Source organism: Staurois parvus, unplaced genomic scaffold (genome assembly GCF_062004578.1).
Source record: "Staurois parvus isolate SC_StPar_1 unplaced genomic scaffold, SC_StPar_1.0 ptg002567l, whole genome shotgun sequence".
NCBI lineage: Eukaryota > Metazoa > Chordata > Amphibia > Anura > Ranidae > Staurois > Staurois parvus.
The window spans coordinates 50,072-72,301 of NW_028320363.1; the positions used below are offsets into that span (position 1 = coordinate 50,072).

General features: G+C 47.7%; 1 protein-coding gene across 1 annotated transcript in view; it reads right to left on the reverse strand.

Annotated features, from left to right (window-relative positions):
- Positions 1-1,856: 1,856 nt before the first annotated feature.
- Positions 1,857-22,230, reverse strand: part of LOC149430638 (tubulin beta-3 chain) — a 28,118-nt gene continuing 7,744 nt past the window's right edge. Inside the window, exons 2-4 of the mRNA XM_089666161.1 lie at positions 14,342-14,450; positions 11,388-11,498; positions 1,857-3,887 (exon numbers count right to left, since the gene is read on the reverse strand). Coding sequence (XP_089522287.1) covers positions 2,815-3,887; positions 11,388-11,498; positions 14,342-14,450 — 1,293 coding nt within the window. The 3' untranslated portion in view covers positions 1,857-2,814. The remainder of the gene's footprint in view (positions 3,888-11,387; positions 11,499-14,341; positions 14,451-22,230) is intronic.

Below are 22,230 nucleotides of genomic sequence, written 5' to 3' on the forward strand. Positions count from 1 at the left end.
GCCCCGATCCTTCTTTGTTGAGGTCCCCCTCCATGGGTCGGCACTGGCTTTTCTGGGATTAGCCAGCAGGGTCTACAGATGACACCACTAGGCCTGAGACTCGGGGATGGATTTACTAAACTCTGCACTTTGCAAGTGCAGTTGCTCCATAGCTTAGTAAATGAGGGGAGGCTCCACCAACTTCCATCATCCAATCATGTGCAAGAAGTGTTTTTCTCCTTGCATGTAATTGGGTATTCTTTGCAAAGTGAAGCTTTACCTCATTACCTAAGTTCTGGGGAAACTGCGTTTGCTGAGTGCAGTCCATTTACCTTTAGTAAGTCAATCCCCATTGCCTCCTGGGTTTACGTGACATGCAATACCAGGAGGGGCACATAGTGCACATCATTCGCCTAGGCCAGTGGTCTCCAAACTGTGGCCCTTTGCTTGCCTTTATCTGGCCCTTGAGGCACTTTTCCTCCCACTGACACCAACAATGGGGCATAATTCCTGCTAATGACATCAGCAATGGGGCTCACTGACACCAACAATGAGGCCCTATTTCTCCCACTGACACCAATGATGAAGCACTCAAACTGACACCAACAATATGGCACTATTCCTCCCACTGATGAGGCACTCAAACTGGCACCAACAATGGGGCATGGTTCCTGCTAATGACATCAGCAATGGGGCCCACTGACACCAACAATGGGGCCCTATTTCTCCCACTGACACCAGAAACAGGGCACTATTCCTCCCACTGACCCCAATGATGAGGTGCTCAAACTGGCACCAACAACGGGGCATAGTTCATGCTAAGGACATCAGCAATGGGGCCCACTACTCCAACAATGGGGCACTATTCCTCCCACTGACACCAATGATGTGGCACTCAAACTGACACCAGCAATAGGGCACTGTTCCTCCCACTGACACCAGAAATGGGGCACTATTCCTCCCCCTGACACCAAAGATGCATTGTTTACTCCCACTGACACCAGGACAATTTCAACTACCAACAGCCACAGACCAGCTTCCCTAAACTCTGAAGGACAGTAAACTGGCCCTTTGGAGTTTGGAGACCCCTGGCCTAGGCGATTGATGTGCACAAAAGGGCAGCCTGAACACTTTTTTTTAGAAAAAAAAAGGTTAAAAAAATAAAACCACGCTACTTAAGGAGAGGAGGGAGGGAAGATTGCCTAGAGCACTGGTGGTTCTCCAGCTGTTGCCAAACTACAAGTCCCATGAGGCATTGCAAGTGACAGTTACAAGCATGACTCCCAAAGGCAGAGGCATGATGGGACTTGTAGTTTGACAACAGCTGGAGGGCCGCCAGTTTGACACCCCTGTCCTAGAGGGTGAAGATCCGCTTTATCTACATTATCCCGCCAGGTAAGGCCCAACTGGTAGGTATGAAGCTGTCCTCCAAAACTACAAATATATACTTTTTGCCTTTTTGAAGACTTTCCCTCTTCCTCCAAGGCACATCTGACTGACGTTTTATAAGAAGCGCTAATTTTAACCTTGCCTTAGGTTTTATAATTCAGTTGCCAATTTGAGCCATAAAATCGAGTGTTCCGGGTTACATGAAAAACAAAATGTTTCTTTTCTGTCCGGCGAAGGTGGATATACACATCCGTACACGCACGGGTCATGCACTTCCTACAAAGAGCTCTTTGTTTCTTCGCAGATCAGAGGGCCTTTCAATCATTTTTTGCAAATTGTAATTTCTTGTCGTCTATCAGCGGCCTCTGATCCCAGACTTGATAAACGATTCAGCGTGCCGATCATCTGATATGTTACTGTACACGTCATTACGGATGAACACTCAGCGGCTTGTTCGGTGTTTTTAAATAGAGTCCATCACACTCACATGTTGGACAGCAGGAAGTTTATTTGTTATTTAAAAATAAATAATCCAATAAACTTGACATAAAAAATAAAAGCACGTAACAAAAAAAAAAAAAATAAAACCAAACATTACGAGAGAAAGATGAAGACACAGAGTAAAACCTGGGACTCTGGCGCTAGAGTCTACGCAACACTTTGTCGAGAGCCGGAGTTCTCCCCCAGCGAACACAAATCCCTATTCCCCATCCATGCAGTTATGAACACGTACACGCCACTTCAGCTCTTCCTGCTTGGAACGCGTTGTCATACTATTTCTAGACTTCAAGCTTTCTGCTTTTCACTCAAAACACATTCAGTTTGCCTTCTGCTACTCTACACCCTTGACCCTCCTCCTAACTAACGTTGTAACCTCTCCCTTGCCTGAAAGGCCATGGACACCCTAAAAGTGACCTCAACTGGCCAGTCCATCAACTCAGCTCCACCATGCCTTGAGCTACCACTAGTGGTCACAAAATGGCAGACCTCAACCTGTAGTGGTAGAGGTCAGCTTCAGGGCCACTGTGACTGTAAGGGCAGGCAGACGTGTGATGGCCTGATTTCTGTGCCCATGGCCATCCCTTAACTACGGAGAATGAACCTAGGAACAGAAACCTTGACATGGTGTCACAACCGTGAGGTTTCACAATCTCAGGGCCGGGGGGCAGGTAAAGAAGAAATAAGTCTGTATACATAGTGTCCTGCAATGGTTTCTGGGCCTCTGTCCACAATAAGTTCTGCCTTTGCTATTACCACACTGTGCAAAGTAAATTCTGTCGGTTTTGGCATCGGGGAGCTAAATAAATAAGGGAGATGAAGGGTAGAGATTCTGATCCTGACTGGGACTATAATTCTAACTCAGAAGCAATGCATGATGCAATATGAGTAGGACTCCTAAACCTGGGGGGGGGGCACAAACAGAGGACTCTAGCCCTGGGATGGCTTTTACTTTCCTTGAGCCTCAGATTCTTCCTCGTCATCTTCGTACATCTCGCCCTCCTCTTCGGCTGTGGCATCTTGGTACTGCTGGTACTCTGATACAAGATCATTCATATTGCTTTCGGCTTCTGTGAACTCCATTTCGTCCATACCCTCTCCGGTGTACCAATGCAAGAAAGCTTTGCGTCGGAACATGGCAGTGAACTGCTCGGAGATGCGTTTGAAAAGCTCTTGTATGGCGGTGCTGTTGCCGATGAATGTGGAGGACATCTTGAGACCACGAGGTGGAATGTCACACACGGCAACTTTCACATTGTTGGGGATCCATTCTACAAAGTAGCTGCTGTTCTTGCTCTGGATGGCCAGCATCTGTTCGTCCACCTCCTTCATTGACATGCGCCCACGGAAGACGGTAGCCACTGTCAGGTACCGTCCGTGGCGCGGGTCACAGGCTGCCATCATATTCTTGGCGTCAAACATTTGCTGAGTGAGTTCAGGGACAGTGAGTGCCCGATACTGTTGGCTGCCACGGGCAGTCAGGGGGGCAAAACCAGGCATGAAGAAATGGAGACGTGGGAAGGGTACCATGTTGACTGCCAGTTTACGCAGATCGGCATTGAGTTGTCCAGGGAACCTTAGGGAAGTGGTGACCCCGCTCATGGTGGCACTGACAAGGTGGTTAAGGTCTCCGTAGGTTGGAGTGGCTAGTTTTAGGGTGCGGAAGCAGATGTCATATAAAGCCTCGTTGTCAATGCAGTAGGTCTCGTCGGTATTTTCTACCAGTTGATGGATAGACAATGTAGCATTGTACGGCTCCACTACTGTATCAGACACCTTCGGGGAAGGCACTACGCTAAAAGTGTTCATGATGCGATCTGGGTACTCCTCCCTGACTTTACTGATGAGTAGAGTGCCCATGCCAGAGCCAGTGCCTCCACCCAGAGAGTGCGTCAGCTGGAATCCTTGGAGGCAATCGCAGTTTTCACATTCCTTCCTCACAACATCTAATACAGAGTCCACCAGTTCAGCTCCTTCCGTGTAGTGACCCTTCGCCCAGTTGTTACCGGCACCACTCTGTCCTGGAGATGGAGAAAATGAAGAGAAGACCACGAGTAAGAAGATATGAATACTGGGCACATTTCAGCAGAATTTATTTTTAATGCTGGAATTTGTGTGAAGCCTCAAATCATTGTTCTGCTTTGGAATACTAAAAATGTAAAAAGAAAATCACATTAATATCGAAATCTGATTAAAAAAAAGAAAACTCATTCCTATTGTTTTTAGTTTTAGATGGAGCCGTTTTCCTGGCAATGGCCATGTGGACTGGAAATGAGGGGAAAATTCTTGGGAATAGGAAACCAAAAAATAAAACAAAACAAAAATGTCCAACCCTTTACCCCCCCTGCTAGGAAATGGTTTTACAGCTCCCTGGGTCCCTGGGTGGGAGATTTCCCCCCACTTTCAGCTTTTTGTGACCAGTAGGGACACAGACAGCAATAAAAAAACTTCACAGGGCTTCTAGATGTTCCAAAAGCGAAAAATGAATGTATTGGCACAGAAAGTGCTCGTCGCATGTCAAGATCTAACAGTGCTAGGATTCTGAATGTAAAATAAACTGATTTGATTGGATCTTTGCCTCCTTGGATTTCTAACTGTTTTCTGTTTCTTAGCTAGCTGCGGACTTTGGGCGTGTTACACATGCCCAAGAAAAACTTCAATGTACACAGGGCATGTGTAGCACATCCAGTGCTCTCCCTGCCCTGCTTCTGGGACCCCCCACCCAGTATACTGTAATTGGCGGCTTTGATTATACAGACTTGGGATTACTGTATACTCAGAGAAGGTGTCAGCAGCCGTCAAGAATGCGACATGAATCAGTGTTTATAATAACACAGCTCAGATGGGAATATAGAAAGATGCAATGTAACATATTGTTACTTTTATATTCTTTCTATTCATTCATCTGCAGATCAAAGGAATGAACTTGTATTCAAGAAAAAATTACCTCCTTGAGACTGTAACCGCTTTCCCCCCGCCCTATAGCAGATATACTGCTACAGGGCGGCAGGATGCGCAAAATCATGTGTATATATATGTGATTCTGCATTTCCAGGTAGGGGGCGCACGCCCTATCCGTGTCACCATTTGCGGCTGTCAATCACTGGGTCCCGGCCAGCGATTACCCTCCGGCGACCGGTGATTACTGAGCATCTCCGATGGGGAGGTGGACTGTTTTGTTTCCTAACAGTTCTCCTCCCTGTCAGCTCAGGCACACTGCACAGCACAGCCATCCAGATCAGTGTGATTACAGTAAGGCACACACCCCCTTCCCCCTAGTAAAACACTCCCAGCACACAGTTAACCCTTTGATCACCCCTCATATTAACCCCTTCCTGCTCAGTGCCATTAGTACAGTGTCAGGGCTTTTTTTTTTTAGCACTAATCACTTTATTGGTGTCACTGGGGATGTCAGTGACACCAGATAGTTCACCCCCCAGTGTCAGAATGCTCGCTGCAGTCCGCTGATCGCCACCATTATTAGTAAAAAAAAAATAAAAACCCAGTATCTATACCACCATTTGTAAACGCTATAACTTTCACATCAGCCAATTAATTTACACGTATTGGGATTTTTTTTTTTTTAGCGAAGACACGGAGCAGAATACATTTTGGCCGAAATTTATGACGAAATGTGATTTTACTGGACGTTTAATAGCAAAAAGTCCAAAATATTGTTTTTTTTCAAAATTGTTGGTCTAAAAAATGCAGAGGTGATCAAATACCACCGAAAGAAAGCTCAATTTGTGGGAAAAAAAGGACATAAATTCCATGTGGGTGCAGCGTTGCATGACTGCGCAATTGTCAGTTAAAGTAACGCAGCGCCGTAACGCAAAAAAGGCCTGGTCAGGAGGGGGGGGGGGGTATAATCCTCTGGAGGGTGAGGGGTTAATTCAGCTGACAAAACATCACTCATATATTTGTATAAAAAATGTGTAATGTTTTGTCTGCTACACTAAAGTCCCAAGGGGGTCATTTTCTCTTGAATTTAATATTGGGGACAAGCAGCCAGATACTCCATCCTTTCTCAAAATAATGAACTTGTACAGCGCTGAGCTAACTGTTGGCGCTATATAATTCCTGTATAATAATAATAATAATTACTATATAAATCCTGTATAATAATAATAATAATTACTATATAAATCCTGTATAATAATAATTACTATATAAATCCTGTATAATAATAATAATAATTACTATATAAATCCTGTATAATAATAATTACTATATAAATCCTGTATAATAATAATAATAATTACTATATAAATCCTGTATAATAATAATTACTATATAAATCCTGTATAGTAATAATAATAATTACTATATAAATCCTGTATAATAATAATTACTATATAAATCCTGTATAATAATAATAATAATTACTATATAAATCCTGTATAATAATAATTACTATATAAATCCTGTATAATAATAATAATAATTACTATATAAATCCTGTATAATAATAATTACTATATAAATCCTGTATAGTAATAATAATAATTACTATATAAATCCTGTATAATAATAATTACTATATAAATCCTGTATAATAATAATAATAATTACTATATAAATCCTGTATAATAATAATTACTATATAAATCCTGTATAATAATAATAATAATTACTATATAAATCCTGTATAATAATAATTACTATATAAATCCTGTATAATAATAATAATAATTACTATATAAATCCTGTATAATAAAAATTACTATATAAATCCTGTATAATAATAATAATAATTACTATATAAATCCTGTATAATAATAATTACTATATAAATCCTGTATAATAATAATAATAATTACTATATAAATCCTGTATAATAACAATAATATATAAATCCTGTATAATAATAATTACTATATAAATCCTGTATAATAATAATAATAATTACTATATAAATCCTGTATAATAACAATAATAATTACTATATAAATCCTGTATAATAATAATAATAATATATAAATCCTGTATAATAATAATAATAATTACTATATAAATCCTGTATAATAATAACTATATAAATCCTGTATAATAACAATAATAATTACTATATAAATCCTGTATAATAACAATAATAATTACTATATAAATCCTGTATAATAATAATAATATATAAATCCTGTATAATAATAATAATTACTATATAAATCCTGTATAATAATAATAATATATAAATTCTGTATAATAATAATAATAATTACTTCTGAATATGATGTCCGTTAAAGCAACCTGACAAGTAAAAAATGTTGTTTTTAAATAAAATGTTCCTCTGTTTAGCCCCTTATTAACCCTTCGTTTACTCTAAGCCCTAATTATTCTCCTTTTTTCCTTTCAAATATTTTTTTTCCTATCGCCTTCTTTTTTTCATTAACAATTAGTAATCCAACCTTTTTTTTATTTTTGTTGTGTTTGTAATATATTTACACCATTAATATAAATGTAGAGGTGTCCCTCGGTGTACGAACGCCACGATTAACGTAATTTTTGATTTATGAATGAAAATCCATTGAAAATAATGCCTCGGTTTACCAATTTTTTTTCACAATACAAAGCAAGTTTCCCAGGATGCATTGAGCCTGGGAGGTTTCTAGCACCGGCCCCACGCATGCTGGAGTCTGTGGGCGGCACGTGGCGTCCAGTGTGGAGGTGTTGGAGCGGTTTTTTTAATTGAGTTTTGGAGCCATTCTGGAAATTTTTTTAAAAGTCCCTGGACAGTATTTATGCCTTTAAAGTGCATTTTATAAAGAGTTTTGAACAGATAAAATGCTTTTTTTTTTTTCTTTTTTCTGACCTCTGGAACAATTAATTGGTTTTCAATGCATTTACAATTTTTTTTTTTTTAATCATGTCCCTTTGTGCCTTTAAAGTGCCCTTTATAAAATTTTTTGGAACAGATAAAACTTTTTTTAGCTTTTTTTTCTGACCTCCGGAATGGATTAATTGGTTTTCAATGCATTTACGAATTAATTTGTAATCATGTTCCTGGACAGTATTTATGCCATTAAAGTGCACTTTATAAAGAGTTGAACAGATCAGACTTTTTTTGTTACTTTTTTCTGACCTTCGGAACGGATTAATTCGTTTTCAATTCATTAACGAATGTTTTGCGTCCCGGAGAACGCATTAAATTCGTAAACTGAGGTACCGCTGAACACATTTTCCATTAAGCGCACAATTAAAACCCTTCATTTCACATGTAAATATCTATACAGCACTTGGCCCCACAATCCTATTTTTAGGGTCATTTTGTTATCTTTAATAATGACAAGGATATCGCTAAGGAAACGGGTCCATAACAGAAATGTAGACTTTTCTCTGCCCCATAGGGGGGTGAACAGGTGTGAGGGGGAAAAAAAAAATCAGATAATCTGCAAATGTTCCATTTAATTTTCTACATTTTGTTAAATACCAAAAGGAATGGGACAATTTCCTGTGCACTCATTTCTGAACGTGAGTCCCATGAAGACCATTCATGGTCCTTACATCTCAGAGGTCACCTTTGAGGTCATCACAGAGGACAAGGGGGCGCTCTTTACATCTGGAGGAAAAGAAATGTCATCTCCAAACATGGAAAGGTTTCTTCACAGTAAGAGCTGTGAGAATGTGGAATAGACTCCCTCCAGAGTTGGTTGTGGCCAATCAGTGGATTGCTGTAGGAAAGTCCTGGATTCTTTCTTGGATACACAGAATATAACTGGATATAACATTTATAGGGAACGTGGATCCCGGGAATATCAGATTATTGATCCCGGGAATATCAGATTATTGATCCAGGGAATATCCGATTGCCTCTCGGGGGGTTAGGAAGGAATGTTTCCCCGCAGGAGGAGATTGGATCGTGCTTTGCTGGGTTTTTTGCCTTCCTCTGGACCAACTGTGGGTGGAGGATTATAACGTCTTTTTTTTTTAATGGATGATCTAGAGCAGCGGTCTCCAAACTTTCTAAAAAAAAGGGTCAGCTTACTGTCCTTCAGACTTTAGGGGGGCCGGACTGTGGCCATCGGGAGTAGAAAATGTCCCTCATCATTCGGAGTAAACAATGCCCCATCTTTGATCTCAATGAGACGAATTGTGCCCCATCGTTGGAGTCATTGGTAGGGGGCGCTCTTTGTCTGCAGGAAAGGTAATGTCATCTCCAAACACGGAAAGGTTTCTTCACAGTAAGAGCTGTGAGAATGTGGAATAGACTCCCTCCAGAGGTGGGTGTGGCCAGCTCAGTGGATTGCTGTAGGAAAGTCCTGGATCCTTTCTTGGATACACAGAATATAACTGGATATATCATTTATAGGGAAAGCTGATCCCGGGAATATCCGATTGCCTCTCGGGGGGTCAGGAAGGAATGTTTCCCCTGCAGGAGCAGATTGGATCGTGCTTTGCTGGGTTTTTTTTGCCTTCCTCCGGATCAACTTTTTTTTTTTTAATGGTTGAACTGGATGGACTTTTGTCTTTTTTCAGCCAGACTAACTATGTAACCCCAAACTGAAGGCAGATAGAAGAAACACAACTGTTCTGTATTGGGGGTTGTTGTTACCACGCTCCATTGGAGGTTGAGGAACTGGATGTGCTTTCTGGCCGGGGTGCCTGATCTCCATTATCCATCATCTTGCTGACCAAGGCTGTATAATGTAGATCACATCATCTATATACCAGGAACTCCCCTCTGCCCAAATAATGTTCTCCATTGTTGATGGAACTGAGTGGTGTGTTTTGCTCTTTGAAGCCTTGGTATGAAGGTCCACCTCCCCTCCCCCCCCCCCATCTCTAGGAGGAATTTTTCGTCACTGACACTTTCGCCTTCTACTACTGGAGCTCTTGGTTTTCTGCTGCCATCTACAAGGAATTTTCTATGTTCTTCCCTTCCATGTTCCCTCCCCAGCACAGAAACTGAAGTGGCATGACACCAGATAGCTGTAGACTGCCTGTATGACCCTGGTGGTGTCATTGGATTTGAAGGTTCTTGAGGGACAACCAGCCTATGTGGAAGGTAAATCAATGGAATAACTTGTGACTGGCCAAGCTGCTTATTTCCAACCGAACAACTTACCACTAACCAAAATGGAGCTTCCATACATTTCCATTGGTGAGTCCACAAGAGGGTTCATCATACATTTGTGTCCTGAAAATGTGACTTTTCACCCCTTCCTGCTCCTGTACACTTACATGTGGTGGCATGAAGGTGGTGTGAACCCCATGCTGCCACATATGTTCCTCTGCTGTGCTGGGAGCGCGCTCAGTTGCTCACCTCCAGCACCGTGACTGCGTTGTTGTAGATCCTCCTAACGAGCTGGAAAGGGGCAGAAAGGGGTAACATTGGTGTGAACTTAAATAGAATGTAATGTATGTTTCTATAGAACCAGCATTAGTACCTGAACCTGCCTGAATATTGGTCCTGTGGGGGAGGGAAGGCCAGCATGTTGTGCACAACTGTCAATGAACCATTCCAGCATTACAGTACAAGAGAGCAGAGTGATGACCTCATCAGACTGCTGCTTCCCCTTCATTGTCCAATCACCAGACAGGGGCAGGATGGTGACCAAGCTGTATGGCTTCAGTGCCACAGAGAAAAATGAGGACACTGACCTGATGCTGCTGGATGCCTGGATCACAAAACTGGCTGAACGCTGTGGGGTGGCTTTACTAAGGCCAAATAGACTGCGCACTTTGTAAGTGAAATTGTTCCAGAGCTTAGCAAATGAGGTGAAGCTTCACTTTGCAAAGAATACCCAATCACAGGCAAGGAAAATAAAAACAGCATTTTGTGCTTGCACCTGATTGGATGATGGAAGTCAGCAGAGCTTCCCCTTATTCACTTAGCTCTGGGGCAATTTCCCTTGCAAAGTGCACAACCAGTTTGCCTTTAGTAAATCAACCCAAAGCCTATGGCAGGTGAAACAATTTATACATAATATATATATCCGGGGAATATCCGATTATTGATCCCGGCAATATCCGATTATTGATCCCGGGAATATCCGATTATTGATCCCGGAAATATCCGATTATTGATCCCGGGAATATCCGATTATTGATCCCGGGAATATCCGATTATTGATCCCGGGAATATCCGATTATTGATCCCGGGAATATCCGATTGCCTCTCGCGGGATCAGGGAGGAATTTTTCCCCTGCAGGAGCAGATTGGATCGTGCTTTGCTGGGATTTTGTCCTTCCTCTGGATCAACTGTGGGTGGAGGATTATACGTTTAATTTTAATGGTTGAACTGGATGGACTTTTGTCTTTTTTCAGCCAGACTAACTATGTAACTATATACTGTGTGTGTATAATTGTTGTTTTGTGTTTTTTGTTTTTTTTTAGCTTTATGTACTATTCCTGGTGTTCATTCCTGGTGTTCATTCCTGGTGTTCATTCCTGGTGTTCATTCCTGGTGTTCATTCCTGGTGTTCATTCCTGGTGTTCATTCCTGGTGTTCATTCTTAAAATCAGATGGAAACAATCTGCAAAAGACAAACAAGTGCAGAGTAGAGCTAGACTTCTGTTATACCGAATATGAAGTTATCGGGTCGGAAAAGATGTCCAAAGGCTCCAGAGCGGACGCTGTCCATCGTCCCGGGTTCCAGGTCTACTAGGATGGCTCGCGGTACATACTTGTGTGCTGTAAGTACAAAGAGAAAATGTGGTGAAAAAACAGAGAAGCCGAATCTACGGTCAGCCTCAGATCTCAGTCTTCAGTAGGAAAGGGGACAAGTCCTTCAAGTCAGGGAGAAGCAGGGGCACTGCCCGAGGGCCCAGGGTCAGTAGGGGGCCCCATGAGATGCCACCTTTTTCATAGGCTTTTTTGAGTTTGGGCAAGGATACAGGGGCCCCATGATCCCCTATTGCCCCGGGGCCCCAGGAGTTGTCAGTCCGCCCCTGGGGAGAACCTAACGGGTTCCTCGGCAGAGACGGCCTTCAGACACTTACATATACAGTAATATCTCGGTTTACGAATTTAATGCGTTCTGCAGGACTTTCCGTATTGCGAAAAATACGTAAACCGAAACGCGGTTTCCCATAGGAATGTGATGAGAACCAAGGAATCCGTTCCGGAGGTCAGAGAAAAGTAAACGCGACTAAACTACCGCAGGAGTTATATTATCAGGTCTTAGTAGTGACAACCATGTGTTCATGTTTCAGCCGTCAGCGGGGTTCCCCACCGACAGCTGAATGTAGAAGACTTGACGGCAATTACAAACATTTTTTAGGAAATGACATGGGGTCCCCCCCCCCCTCCCATCCATACCAAGCCCTTCGGATCTGGTATGCATTTTGAGGGGAACTCCCACGCTAAAAATTTTTTTAAAAATGGTGTGCAGCCCCCCCAAAATCCATTCCAGACCCTTATGCGAGTTTATTTCCCCAAGTTAAAAGAAACCGTTTCCTTTAGCTCCGGGGAAAGTGACAGCTAATCCTGTGAGCGATAGTGAAGAAAAAAAATCTGGTAATTGCATTCAAAAATATACTTCGTATTGCGAAAAAAAATAGTAAAAAATGAGTAAACCGCGGCGTTATTGTCATGGGATATTCATTCGTAAACCGAAAATTACGTTAACCGCGGCGTTTGTACACCGAGATGCGCCTGGATAAGGATCCTGTATGTGTGGAAATGACCTCCAGTAACCTCTGCTAATGGCAGTTATTAAACTGTCGCTAAGGACCGTTTTTAATGTTTCTTTTTTTTGTCTGTTTTGGGTGGAGTGCGGATGTGTTAGTAGCTCTGTCAGGTTTTATTGCTTTGTAGAGTGGAAATGAGGAGCGCTGGATCACCTTTTCTTGTGGTTAGGTATGGAATTCTGATATACAGAAGCCATCTCTGGATGGGGGGGGGGGGGGGGGGCGGGGGGTTTAACCATTTCATAACCTATCAAAGCCTAAAAAACACATTTATGTTGATCAAGTGGAACTTTAACTTGTCCATTTGTGCGCATAGATTGGCTGCAGCACCGCTTAGTTCTGTATTTGTAATTAAAGTGTTCCTGAACCCCCAACAGTACAATCAGTCTGTAGATGCAGGAAAGTGTGCTTGTTATACTCACTGAGGGACCTAAGGGGTTAATCCTCTGTATTGTGTAAAAATGCTGTTTGATCCTGTCTTCTATGATCCTCCCCATCTTCCAGTGTCCCCCTCTTATTTCCTGTGGAGTCACTCTGCACATGCTCAGTTTGGTGTGTATTGCTAGAGTGGGTTTTTGTTTTGTTTTTTCTTGGCAGAGTGCATGTGATCAGCACAGGGCCAATCAGTACTGTCCAGACAGAGGTCAGGGGTTCTGCATCCTCCTAGAGAAAACTCCCCCTACAAGTTTTAAGCAGTGCTCTGCTGGGTACTGATAGAAGCCACAAGACTGCAATATACTGATGAGAAAAGGTATTTAGCATTTTATATTTACTAAAATAATTGCATTTCCATGTTTTATGGGCTGTTGGAAATCAGATATAGTGAATGCGGGGTCCGGGGAGAGCGAATGCGGGGTCCGGGGAGGGGGGATATAGTGAATGCGGGGTCCGGGGATATAGTGAATGCGGGGTCCGGGGATATAGTGAATGCGGGGTCCGGGGATATAGTGAATGCGGGGTCCGGGGATATAGTGAATGCGGGGTCCGGGGATATAGTGAATGCGGGGTCCGGGGATATAGTGAATGCGGGGTCCAGGGATATAGTGAATGCGGGGTCCAGGGATATAGTGAATGCGGGGTCCGGGGAGGGGGGATATAGTGAATGCGGGGTCCGGGGATATAGTGAATGCGGGGTCCTGGGATATAGTGAATGCGGGGTCCGGGGATATAGTGAATGCGGGGTCCGGGGAGGGGGGATATAGTGAATGCGGGGTCCGGGGATATAGTGAATGCGGGGTCCTGGGATATAGTGAATGCGGGGTCCGGGGATATAGTGAATGCGGGGTCCTGGGATATAGTGAATGCGGGGTCCTGGGATATAGTGAATGCGGGGTCCTGGGATATAGTGAATGCGGGGTCCGGGGAGAGCGAATGCGGGGTCCGGGGAGGGGGGATATAGTGAATGCGGGGTCCGGGGATATAGTGAATGCGGGGTCCGGGGATATAGTGAATGCGGGGTCCGGGGATATAGTGAATGCGGGGTCCGGGGAGAGCGAATGCGGGGTCCGGGGAGGGGGGATATAGTGAATGCGGGGTCCTGGGATATAGTGAATGCGGGGTCCGGGGAGGGGGGATATAGTGAATGCGGGGTCCTGGGATATAGTGAATGCGGGGAATAGTGAAAACGCTGGATAAACACTCTGGTGATCACATTTTTCCAGACATGTAGAGGAGAGAAGAAAACAAATCTTTAGTAATCGGCCAATCAGAAAGGGGGGGCTGCCTATCCCACGTCTAGAAATGCTGGTTTAATGGCTCTAGTGCTGATTCACTGACTGCCGGCTGCATTGCACCAATGTGTCCACTAGAGGGGGCCAGAGCGGTGTGGACATGTCAGGGACTTACAGGAGGCCTCGTTGTAGTAGACGCTGATCCTCTCCAGCTGGAGGTCCGAGTCCCCGACGTAGTTCCCAGTGGGATCAATTCCATGTTCATCGCTGATCACTTCCCAGAACTGAGGAAGGAAAGAAGAGAGCTGAAAGGTTTGCTGAGGAAGTAACTGCAAGCCAGAACCTGACTATGCTGCATGTCAGGCGTGTAGGGTGCATGTCAGGCGTGTGCGGTGCATGTCAGGCGTGTGCGGTGCATGTCAGGCGTGTAGGGTGCATGTCAGGCGTGTGCGGTGCATGTCAGGCGTGTAGGGTGCATTTCAGGCGTGTGCGGTGCATGTCAGGCGTGTGCGGTGCATGTCAGGCGTGTAGGGTGCATGTCAGGCGTGTAGGGTGCATGTCAGGCGTGTGCGGTGCATGTCAGGCGTGTGCGGTGCATGTCAGGCGTGTGCGGTGCATGTCAGGCGTGTGCGGTGCATGTCAGGCGTGTGCGGTGCATGTCAGGCGTGTGCGGTGCATGTCAGGCGTGTAGGGTGCATGTCAGGCGTGTAGGGTGCATGTCAGGCGTGTAGGGTGCATGTCAGGAATGTGCGGTGCATGTCAGGCGTGTGCGGTGCATGTCAGGCGTGTAGGGTGCATGTCAGGCGTGTAGGGTGCATGTCAGGCGTGTACGGTGCATGTCAGGCGTGTAGGGTGCATGTCAGGCGTGTAGGGTGCATGTCAGGCGTGTGCGGTGCATGTCAGGCGTGTGCGGTGCATGTCAGGCGTGTGCGGTGCATGTCAGGCGTGTGCGGTGCATGTCAGGCGTGTAGGGTGCATGTCAGGCGTGTAGGGTGCATGTCAGGCGTGTAGGGTGCATGTCAGGCATGTGCGGTGCATGTCAGGCGTGTGCGGTGCATGTCAGGCGTGTAGGGTGCATGTCAGGCGTGTAGGGTGCATGTCAGGCGTGTACGGTGCATGTCAGGCGTGTAGGGTGCATGTCAGGCGTGTAGGGTGCATGTCAGGCGTGTACGGTGCATGTCAGGCGTGTACAGTAGGAGTTTAATATATTCTGAATCTCCCCCATATCATGAGTACAATACAAATACAGGGGGACCGCTAGTGACCCAACACACGGCTCCCATTGGTTAGGACACGGCCACCTCCACTAGGGTGACACCCAGAGAACTGCCTTCTGATCCCATTGATAGTGGACCTTCACCCTCTTGACTCTTCCTCCCCCACTTTACCACCCCCCCCCCCCCCATGCCACATGTAGACATTTAAAGTGTTAATACTCTTTTTGGGACCCGGCCCCGCACTTCTGCCTCTCCCACCAAGGCAAGACTGACCCCCCCACCTCTGAAGCCTCCTGGGATAGGTCATGCATCCTGGCAGACTTCAAGGGAATCTCCACCACACTGCACATGTGCTGTAGTCGGGGGGCCAGGGACCAGGAAGAGCCAGGCAGCCCCTGATGACGTCAGAAGAGAAGTGAGAGGTGTAGGACTCCATATACTGCAATGGGGCAGCAGGAAATGCCGTATTTGCTGGGTGTCTCCAGCACACGAGGTGAAAGAATCTACGGGGGAGAAAAGTCGTTCCTTAACTCTCAGTAATTCATATAAACCTGAAATGAAAAAACCGGATTTGACCACCTTCTGCCGAACAGAAGTGACTTCATCATGTTGTGTCACATGGGCGGGTGGTAGATGTCCTATCAGGAGAACCCGTCACTTCTCCCTGAATGGGAAAGCAACAGATCCTCTTTAAAGAGTACATTACCCAACCATCCCCCCTCCCCCAAACCCCCCCCCCCCCCCCCCCGCTCTGTGCCCGGCTGCCCCACCCGTGTCCCGGTATGAAGAAGTCTCCTCTTCTCTCTGTATTGCTTCCTTAGTGTGAAATTCTTGGTGTTCCCGCCAGTCCCTCTGCTTTCCTATTAAGAACTGACCACACTGGACACAGAAGTTCATCCATCCCAGTGTGGTCAGTTTTCTGGCTATGCTGGGAGAACAGCCTGCCTGCTCTCCAATTATCAGACTTGACCTGACACAGCCTACTGCACAGCCATTCACTGGGAAGATTCACTGAGAAGCTCCTGGCTCCTCCTTTCTGTCTGCTTGCTGTGGGGGGCACCCAAGCAGGTGTGCTCCCGAGCCGCTGCCCCATGTGCCCATTCACACATGGAGCTACGACTCAGCCCCACCCCTTCTCCTCATTGGCCAATGGCTCCCACTGATGTCTCAGCCAATCAGAAGAGAGAGTCCGGGGATAGCTGAAACTCCAGTGCACAATGCTGGATCAAGGGGGGGCTTAGGTGAGCATTGGGGGGGGGGGGGGAGCTGAACACAGAAGGTTTTTTACCTTCATGTGTAGAATGCATGTGTTGTAAAAAACCTTCTGTGTGCAGCAGCCCCCCTAAGACTTACCTGAGCCCTTTGTCTTTCCCAGGTCTCTGCCTCCTCATTGGCTCCTGCTGTTGTCAATCACAGCCAGCCAATGAGGAGAGAGGGGGTGGGGCCAAGCCGCAGCTGTGTGTGTGAATGGACACACAGAGCAGCAGCTTGGGAACATGCCTGCTCGGCAGCAAGCTGCTTGATATGGGGGCACCAGGGGCGGACTGACCATTTGGAAACTCGGGCACTGCCCGAGGGCCCGGGGTCAGTAGGGGGCCCCATGAGATGCCCCTGGTACCTTTTTTCATAGGCTTTTTTGAGTTTGGGCAAGGACATAGGGGCCCCATGATCCCCTATTGCCCGGGGGCCCCATGAGTTGTTAGTCCGCCCCTGGGGGGCACCTGACAGAAAGGAGGAGCCAGGAGCGGCGGCGGGGGACCCGACAGGAGGAGCTAGGAGCGGCGGCGGGGGACTTGACAGAAAGGAGGAGCCGGGAGCGGCGGCGGGGGACCCGACAGAAAGGAGGAGCCGGGAGCAGAGGCGGGGGACCCGACAGAAAGGAGGAGCCGGGAGTGGCGGCGGGGGGACCCGACAGAAAGGAGGAGCCGGGAGTGGCGGCCCTGACAGAAAGGAGGAGCCGAGAGTGGCGGCCCCCGACAGAAAGGAGGAGGAGCTAGGAGCGGCGGTAGGGGACCCGAGAAGAGGAGGAGCCAGGAGCGGTGGTGGGGGACCCGACAGAAAGGAGGAGCCGGGAGCAGAGGCGGGGGACCCGACAGAAAGGAGGAGCCGGGAGAAGAGGCGGGGGGAGGTCTGTTGTCGCGGGGGAGGTCTGTGGTCGCGGGGGGAGGTCTGTTGTTGTGGGGGGAGGTCTGTTGCCGTGGAGGAGGTCTGTTTTTGCTGGGACTGTTTCTGTTTTCTGGTTACTGGGGGATCTACTGTTGCTGGGGGGGTCTATTTTGTGACTCTTATTTATGAATTAATGACCTGCAAACCATTGTTTTTTTCTTCCCATTTCATAGCATCCTCCATACACTTCTATGAGGAAAGTTCCGGATTTTGAACACAGTCCCACAGTCAGTCAGTCTATGGGATCTGGAATCGCCGCCCGCGTTCGCGTTTATTCCGCGCTCTGTATAAAGCAGACAGGCCGGGGGTTTTAGACGCCAGAGAAAGCCGGGATATCGCAGCAAAAGCCACAGAGGCGCCGCCAAGCGCACAGACTGGCAACATCCAGCGAGGACATTCCAGCGGCTGGGCGAGGAGGTGGGGGTGGGGCACGCGGGATCATCACAGGGAGGAAATGTGAACGAGGGAGAACGCGGAGATCTGGATCCTGGAGGACAGATGAAATGTGAACGAGGGAGAACGCGGAGATCCGGATCCCGGAGGACAGATGAAATGTGAACGAGGGAGAACGCGGAGATCCCGGAGGACAGATGAAATGTGAACGAGGGAGAACGCGGAGATCCGGATCCCGAAGGACAGATGAAATGTGAACGAGGGAGAACGCGGAGATCCTGGAGGACAGATGAAATGTGAACGAGGGAGAACGCGGAGATCCTGGAGGACAGATGAAATGTGAACGAGGGAGAACGCGGAGATCCGGATCCCGGAGGACAGATGAAATGTGAACGAGGGAGAACGCGGAGATCCAGATCCCGGAGGACAGATGAAATGTGAACGAGGGAGAACGCGGAGATCCGGATCCCGGAGGACAGATGAAATGTGAACGAGGGAGAACGCGGAGATCCCGGAGGACAGATGAAATGTGAACGAGGGAGAACGCGGAGATCCCGGAGGACAGATGAAATGTGAACGAGGGAGAACGCGGAGATCCGGATCCCGAAGGACAGATGAAATGTGAACGAGGGAGAACGCAGAGATCCGGATCCCGGAGGACAGATGAAATGTGAACGAGGGAGAACGCGGAGATCCGGATCCCGGAGGACAGATGAAATGTGAACGAGGGAGAACGCGGAGATCCGGATCCCGGAGGACAGATGAAATGTGAACGAGGGAGAACGCGGAGATCCTGGAGGACAGATGAAATGTGAACGAGGGAGAACGCGGAGATCCTGGAGGACAGATGAAATGTGAACGAGGGAGAACGCGGAGATCCGGATCCCGGAGGACAGATGAAATGTGAACGAGGGAGAACGCGGAGATTCGGATCCCAGAGGACAGATGAAATGTGAACGAGGGAGAACGCGGAGATCCGGATCCCGGAGGACAGATGAAATGTGAACGAGGGAGAACGCGGAGATCCGGATCCCGAAGGACAGATGAAATGTGAACGAGGGAGAACGCGGAGATCCGGATCCTGGAGGACAGATGAAATGTGAACGAGGGAGAACGCGGAGATCCCGGAGGACAGATGAAATGTGAACGAGGGAGAACGCGGAGATCCTGGAGGACAGATGAAATGTGAACGAGGGAGAACGCGGAGATCCGGATCCTGGAGGACAGATGAAATGTGAACGAGGGAGAACGTGGAGATCCGGATCCTGGAGGACAGATGAAATGTGAACGAGGGAGAACGCGGAGATCCGGATCCCGGAGGACAGATGAAATGTGAACGAGGGAGAACGCGGAGATCCAGATCCCGGAGGACAGATGAAATGTGAACGAGGGAGAACGCAGAGATCCGGATCCCGGAGGACAGATGAAATGTGAACGAGGGAGAACGCGGAGATCCGGATCCCGGAGGACAGATGAAATGTGAACGAGGGAGAACGCAGAGATCCGGATCCCGGAGGACAGATGAAATGTGAACGAGGGAGAACGCAGAGATCCGGATCCCGGAGGACAGATGAAATGTGAACGAGGGAGAACGCGGAGATCCGGATCCTGGAGGACAGATGAAATGTGAACGAGGGAGAACGCGGAGATCCTGGAGGACAGATGAAATGTGAACGAGGGAGAACGCGGAGATCCTGGAGGACAGATGAAATGTGAACGAGGGAGAACGCGGAGATCCGGATCCCGGAGGACAGATGAAATGTGAACGAGGGAGAACGCGGAGATCCGGATCCTGGAGGACAGATGAATATCTCATCCAGCAGATTATTATGGTGTATTCCTGCTGCCTCCATGCCGCCTCTTATTGTGAAGACAGGAAAGATAATAACGGAGAAGAGGATCTCCGGCTGGATGACGGCACCACACAGAACAATACGATACACAGAGCTCCTAGATTGTAAGCTCCCAGGATCAGCCCCTCCCTCTTAGATTGTAAGCTCCCAGGATCAGGCCCCTCCCTCTTAGATTGTAAGCTCCCAGGATCAGCCCCTCCCTCTTAGATTGTAAGCTCCCAGGATCAGCCCCTCCCTCTTAGATTGTAAGCTCCCAGGATCAGCCCCTCCCTCTTAGATTGTAAGCTCCCAGGATCAGCCCCTCCCTCTTAGATTGTAAGCTCCCAGGATCAGTTCCTCGTACCGAATTGTATAGTTCCTGTCCTGACTGCCTCCATGTTGTACAGCGCTGCGCACACTGTTGGTGCCATATAAATCCTGTATAATAATCCTGTACCAGAGGCAATGACCAATCAAAGCTGGGAACACACGGATCACAGACCAGCTGGGCAATACACAGCTTTTTATTCCTCCCCGTCCAGATGTAGAATACAATGGGGGGGGGGGGGGGGGAAACAAAGCCAAAAATAAACCATCAATAAAAACAAAAACCCAACAACAGTAACTGGTTCACCGGAGACATCTCATCAGAGAAAACTGGATACACATGTCCCCCCCCAAAGGGAGAAGTGGGGTCACACGCCTGAATGTCGCACCTGTAGGAGCAGATCCGCCATTAATGGAGGCGGGGCGAGCCCAGGCGTATCCAGCCAACCCCGCCACCCCTGCTGGACCCGACGGTGAGCACTGTGATGTTGGGAGGGGAGCTTCTCCTGCGGGAGTAACGACTTAATCTATCCATTGCCTACTAGTCAGCGATAACCAAAACCGCCATATAAAAGTCTAATCACCATGATACCCCCTCCAGGTTGGAGCCGTTCTGGGTCCAGTGCCCCCAGCAGACATTGCAAGGGATCCTGGGGAACAGTACACTGGGATACTAGGGGTACATTGGGACGCTAGGCGTACAGTGGGACGCTAGGGGTACAGTGGGACGCTAGGGGTACAGTGGGACGCTAGGGGTACAGTGGGACGCTAGGCGTACAGTGGGACGCTAGGGGTACAGTGGGACGCTAGGGGTACAGTGGGACGCTAGGCGTACAGTGGGACGCTAGGGGTACAGTGGGACGCTAGGGGTACAGTGGGACGCTAGGCGTACAGTGGGACGCTAGGGGTACAGTGGGACGCTAGGCGTACAGTGGGACGCTAGGGGTACAGTGGGACGCTAGGGGTACATTGGGACGCTAGGGGTACATTGGGACTCTAGGGGTACATTGGGACACTAGGGGTACAGTGGGACGATAGGGGCACATTGCGACTGTAGGGGTACAGTGGGACGCTAGGGGTACATTGTGACGCTAGGGGTACATTGCGACTCTAGGGGTACATTGCGACTCTAGGGGTACATTGTGACTCTAGGGGTACATTGGGATACTAGGGGTACATTGCGACGCTAGGGGTACATTGGGACGCTAGGGGTACATTGCGATGCTAGGGGTAGATTGCGACTCTAGGGGTACATTGGGACTCTAGGGGTACATTGCGACTCTAGGGGTACATTGGGATGCTAGGGGTACATTGCGACGCTAGGGGTACATTGCGACGCTAGGGGTACATTGGGACGCTAGGGGTACATTGCGACGCTAGGGGTACATTGCGACGCTAGGGGTACATTGCGACTCTAGGGGTACATTGCGACTCTAGGGGTACATTGGGATGCTAGGGGTACATTGCGACGCTAGGGGTACATTGGGACGCTAGGGGTACATTGGGACGCTAGGGGTACATTGCGACTCTAGGGGTACATTGGGATACTAGGGAAATGAACCTATAAAACCTAAATCTATGCAGCTTGGGGCAACGCCATGTGAATGAACACCTTGCTGGGCCTCACACCTCGGGCAGTCAGGGGAATCCCGCCTGCCCCCCCCCCCCGGTACAAGTGCACAAGGGTCCTATACACCCCGATGGAGTCGATTCGCCGGGAGAACTCGCCGGGTGCTTGTTCTCTCTATTATCTCCTCTGATTGTACTTCTTCCTCATCCATTCCTTCCAGAATGATCCGTGACCAGAACTCTCCTACACCCGGTATGGGCGGCGGCCTGTCCGTGTTGTCTGTATGATATCTCCTATATATATATATATTCTTCACGGGAAGGAGTTGGGGGTTCGGCTCCCAGTTTTGTCTGAACCCGGAAGTCAGCTGTCCATGCCGGGCCAATGAGCCGGAGGGGATTCCCTGCAGCTGCACAAAAGAGGCGGGGATACTTGTGACATCACTGACCTAATATGACCCGCGTGGCCATGTGAGGACAATGATGTCACAAGTATCCCCGCCCCTTTGTGATGACGCAGCCGCGGGGCGGGAATGTCCCGGAATGAACCTTCTGGTTTT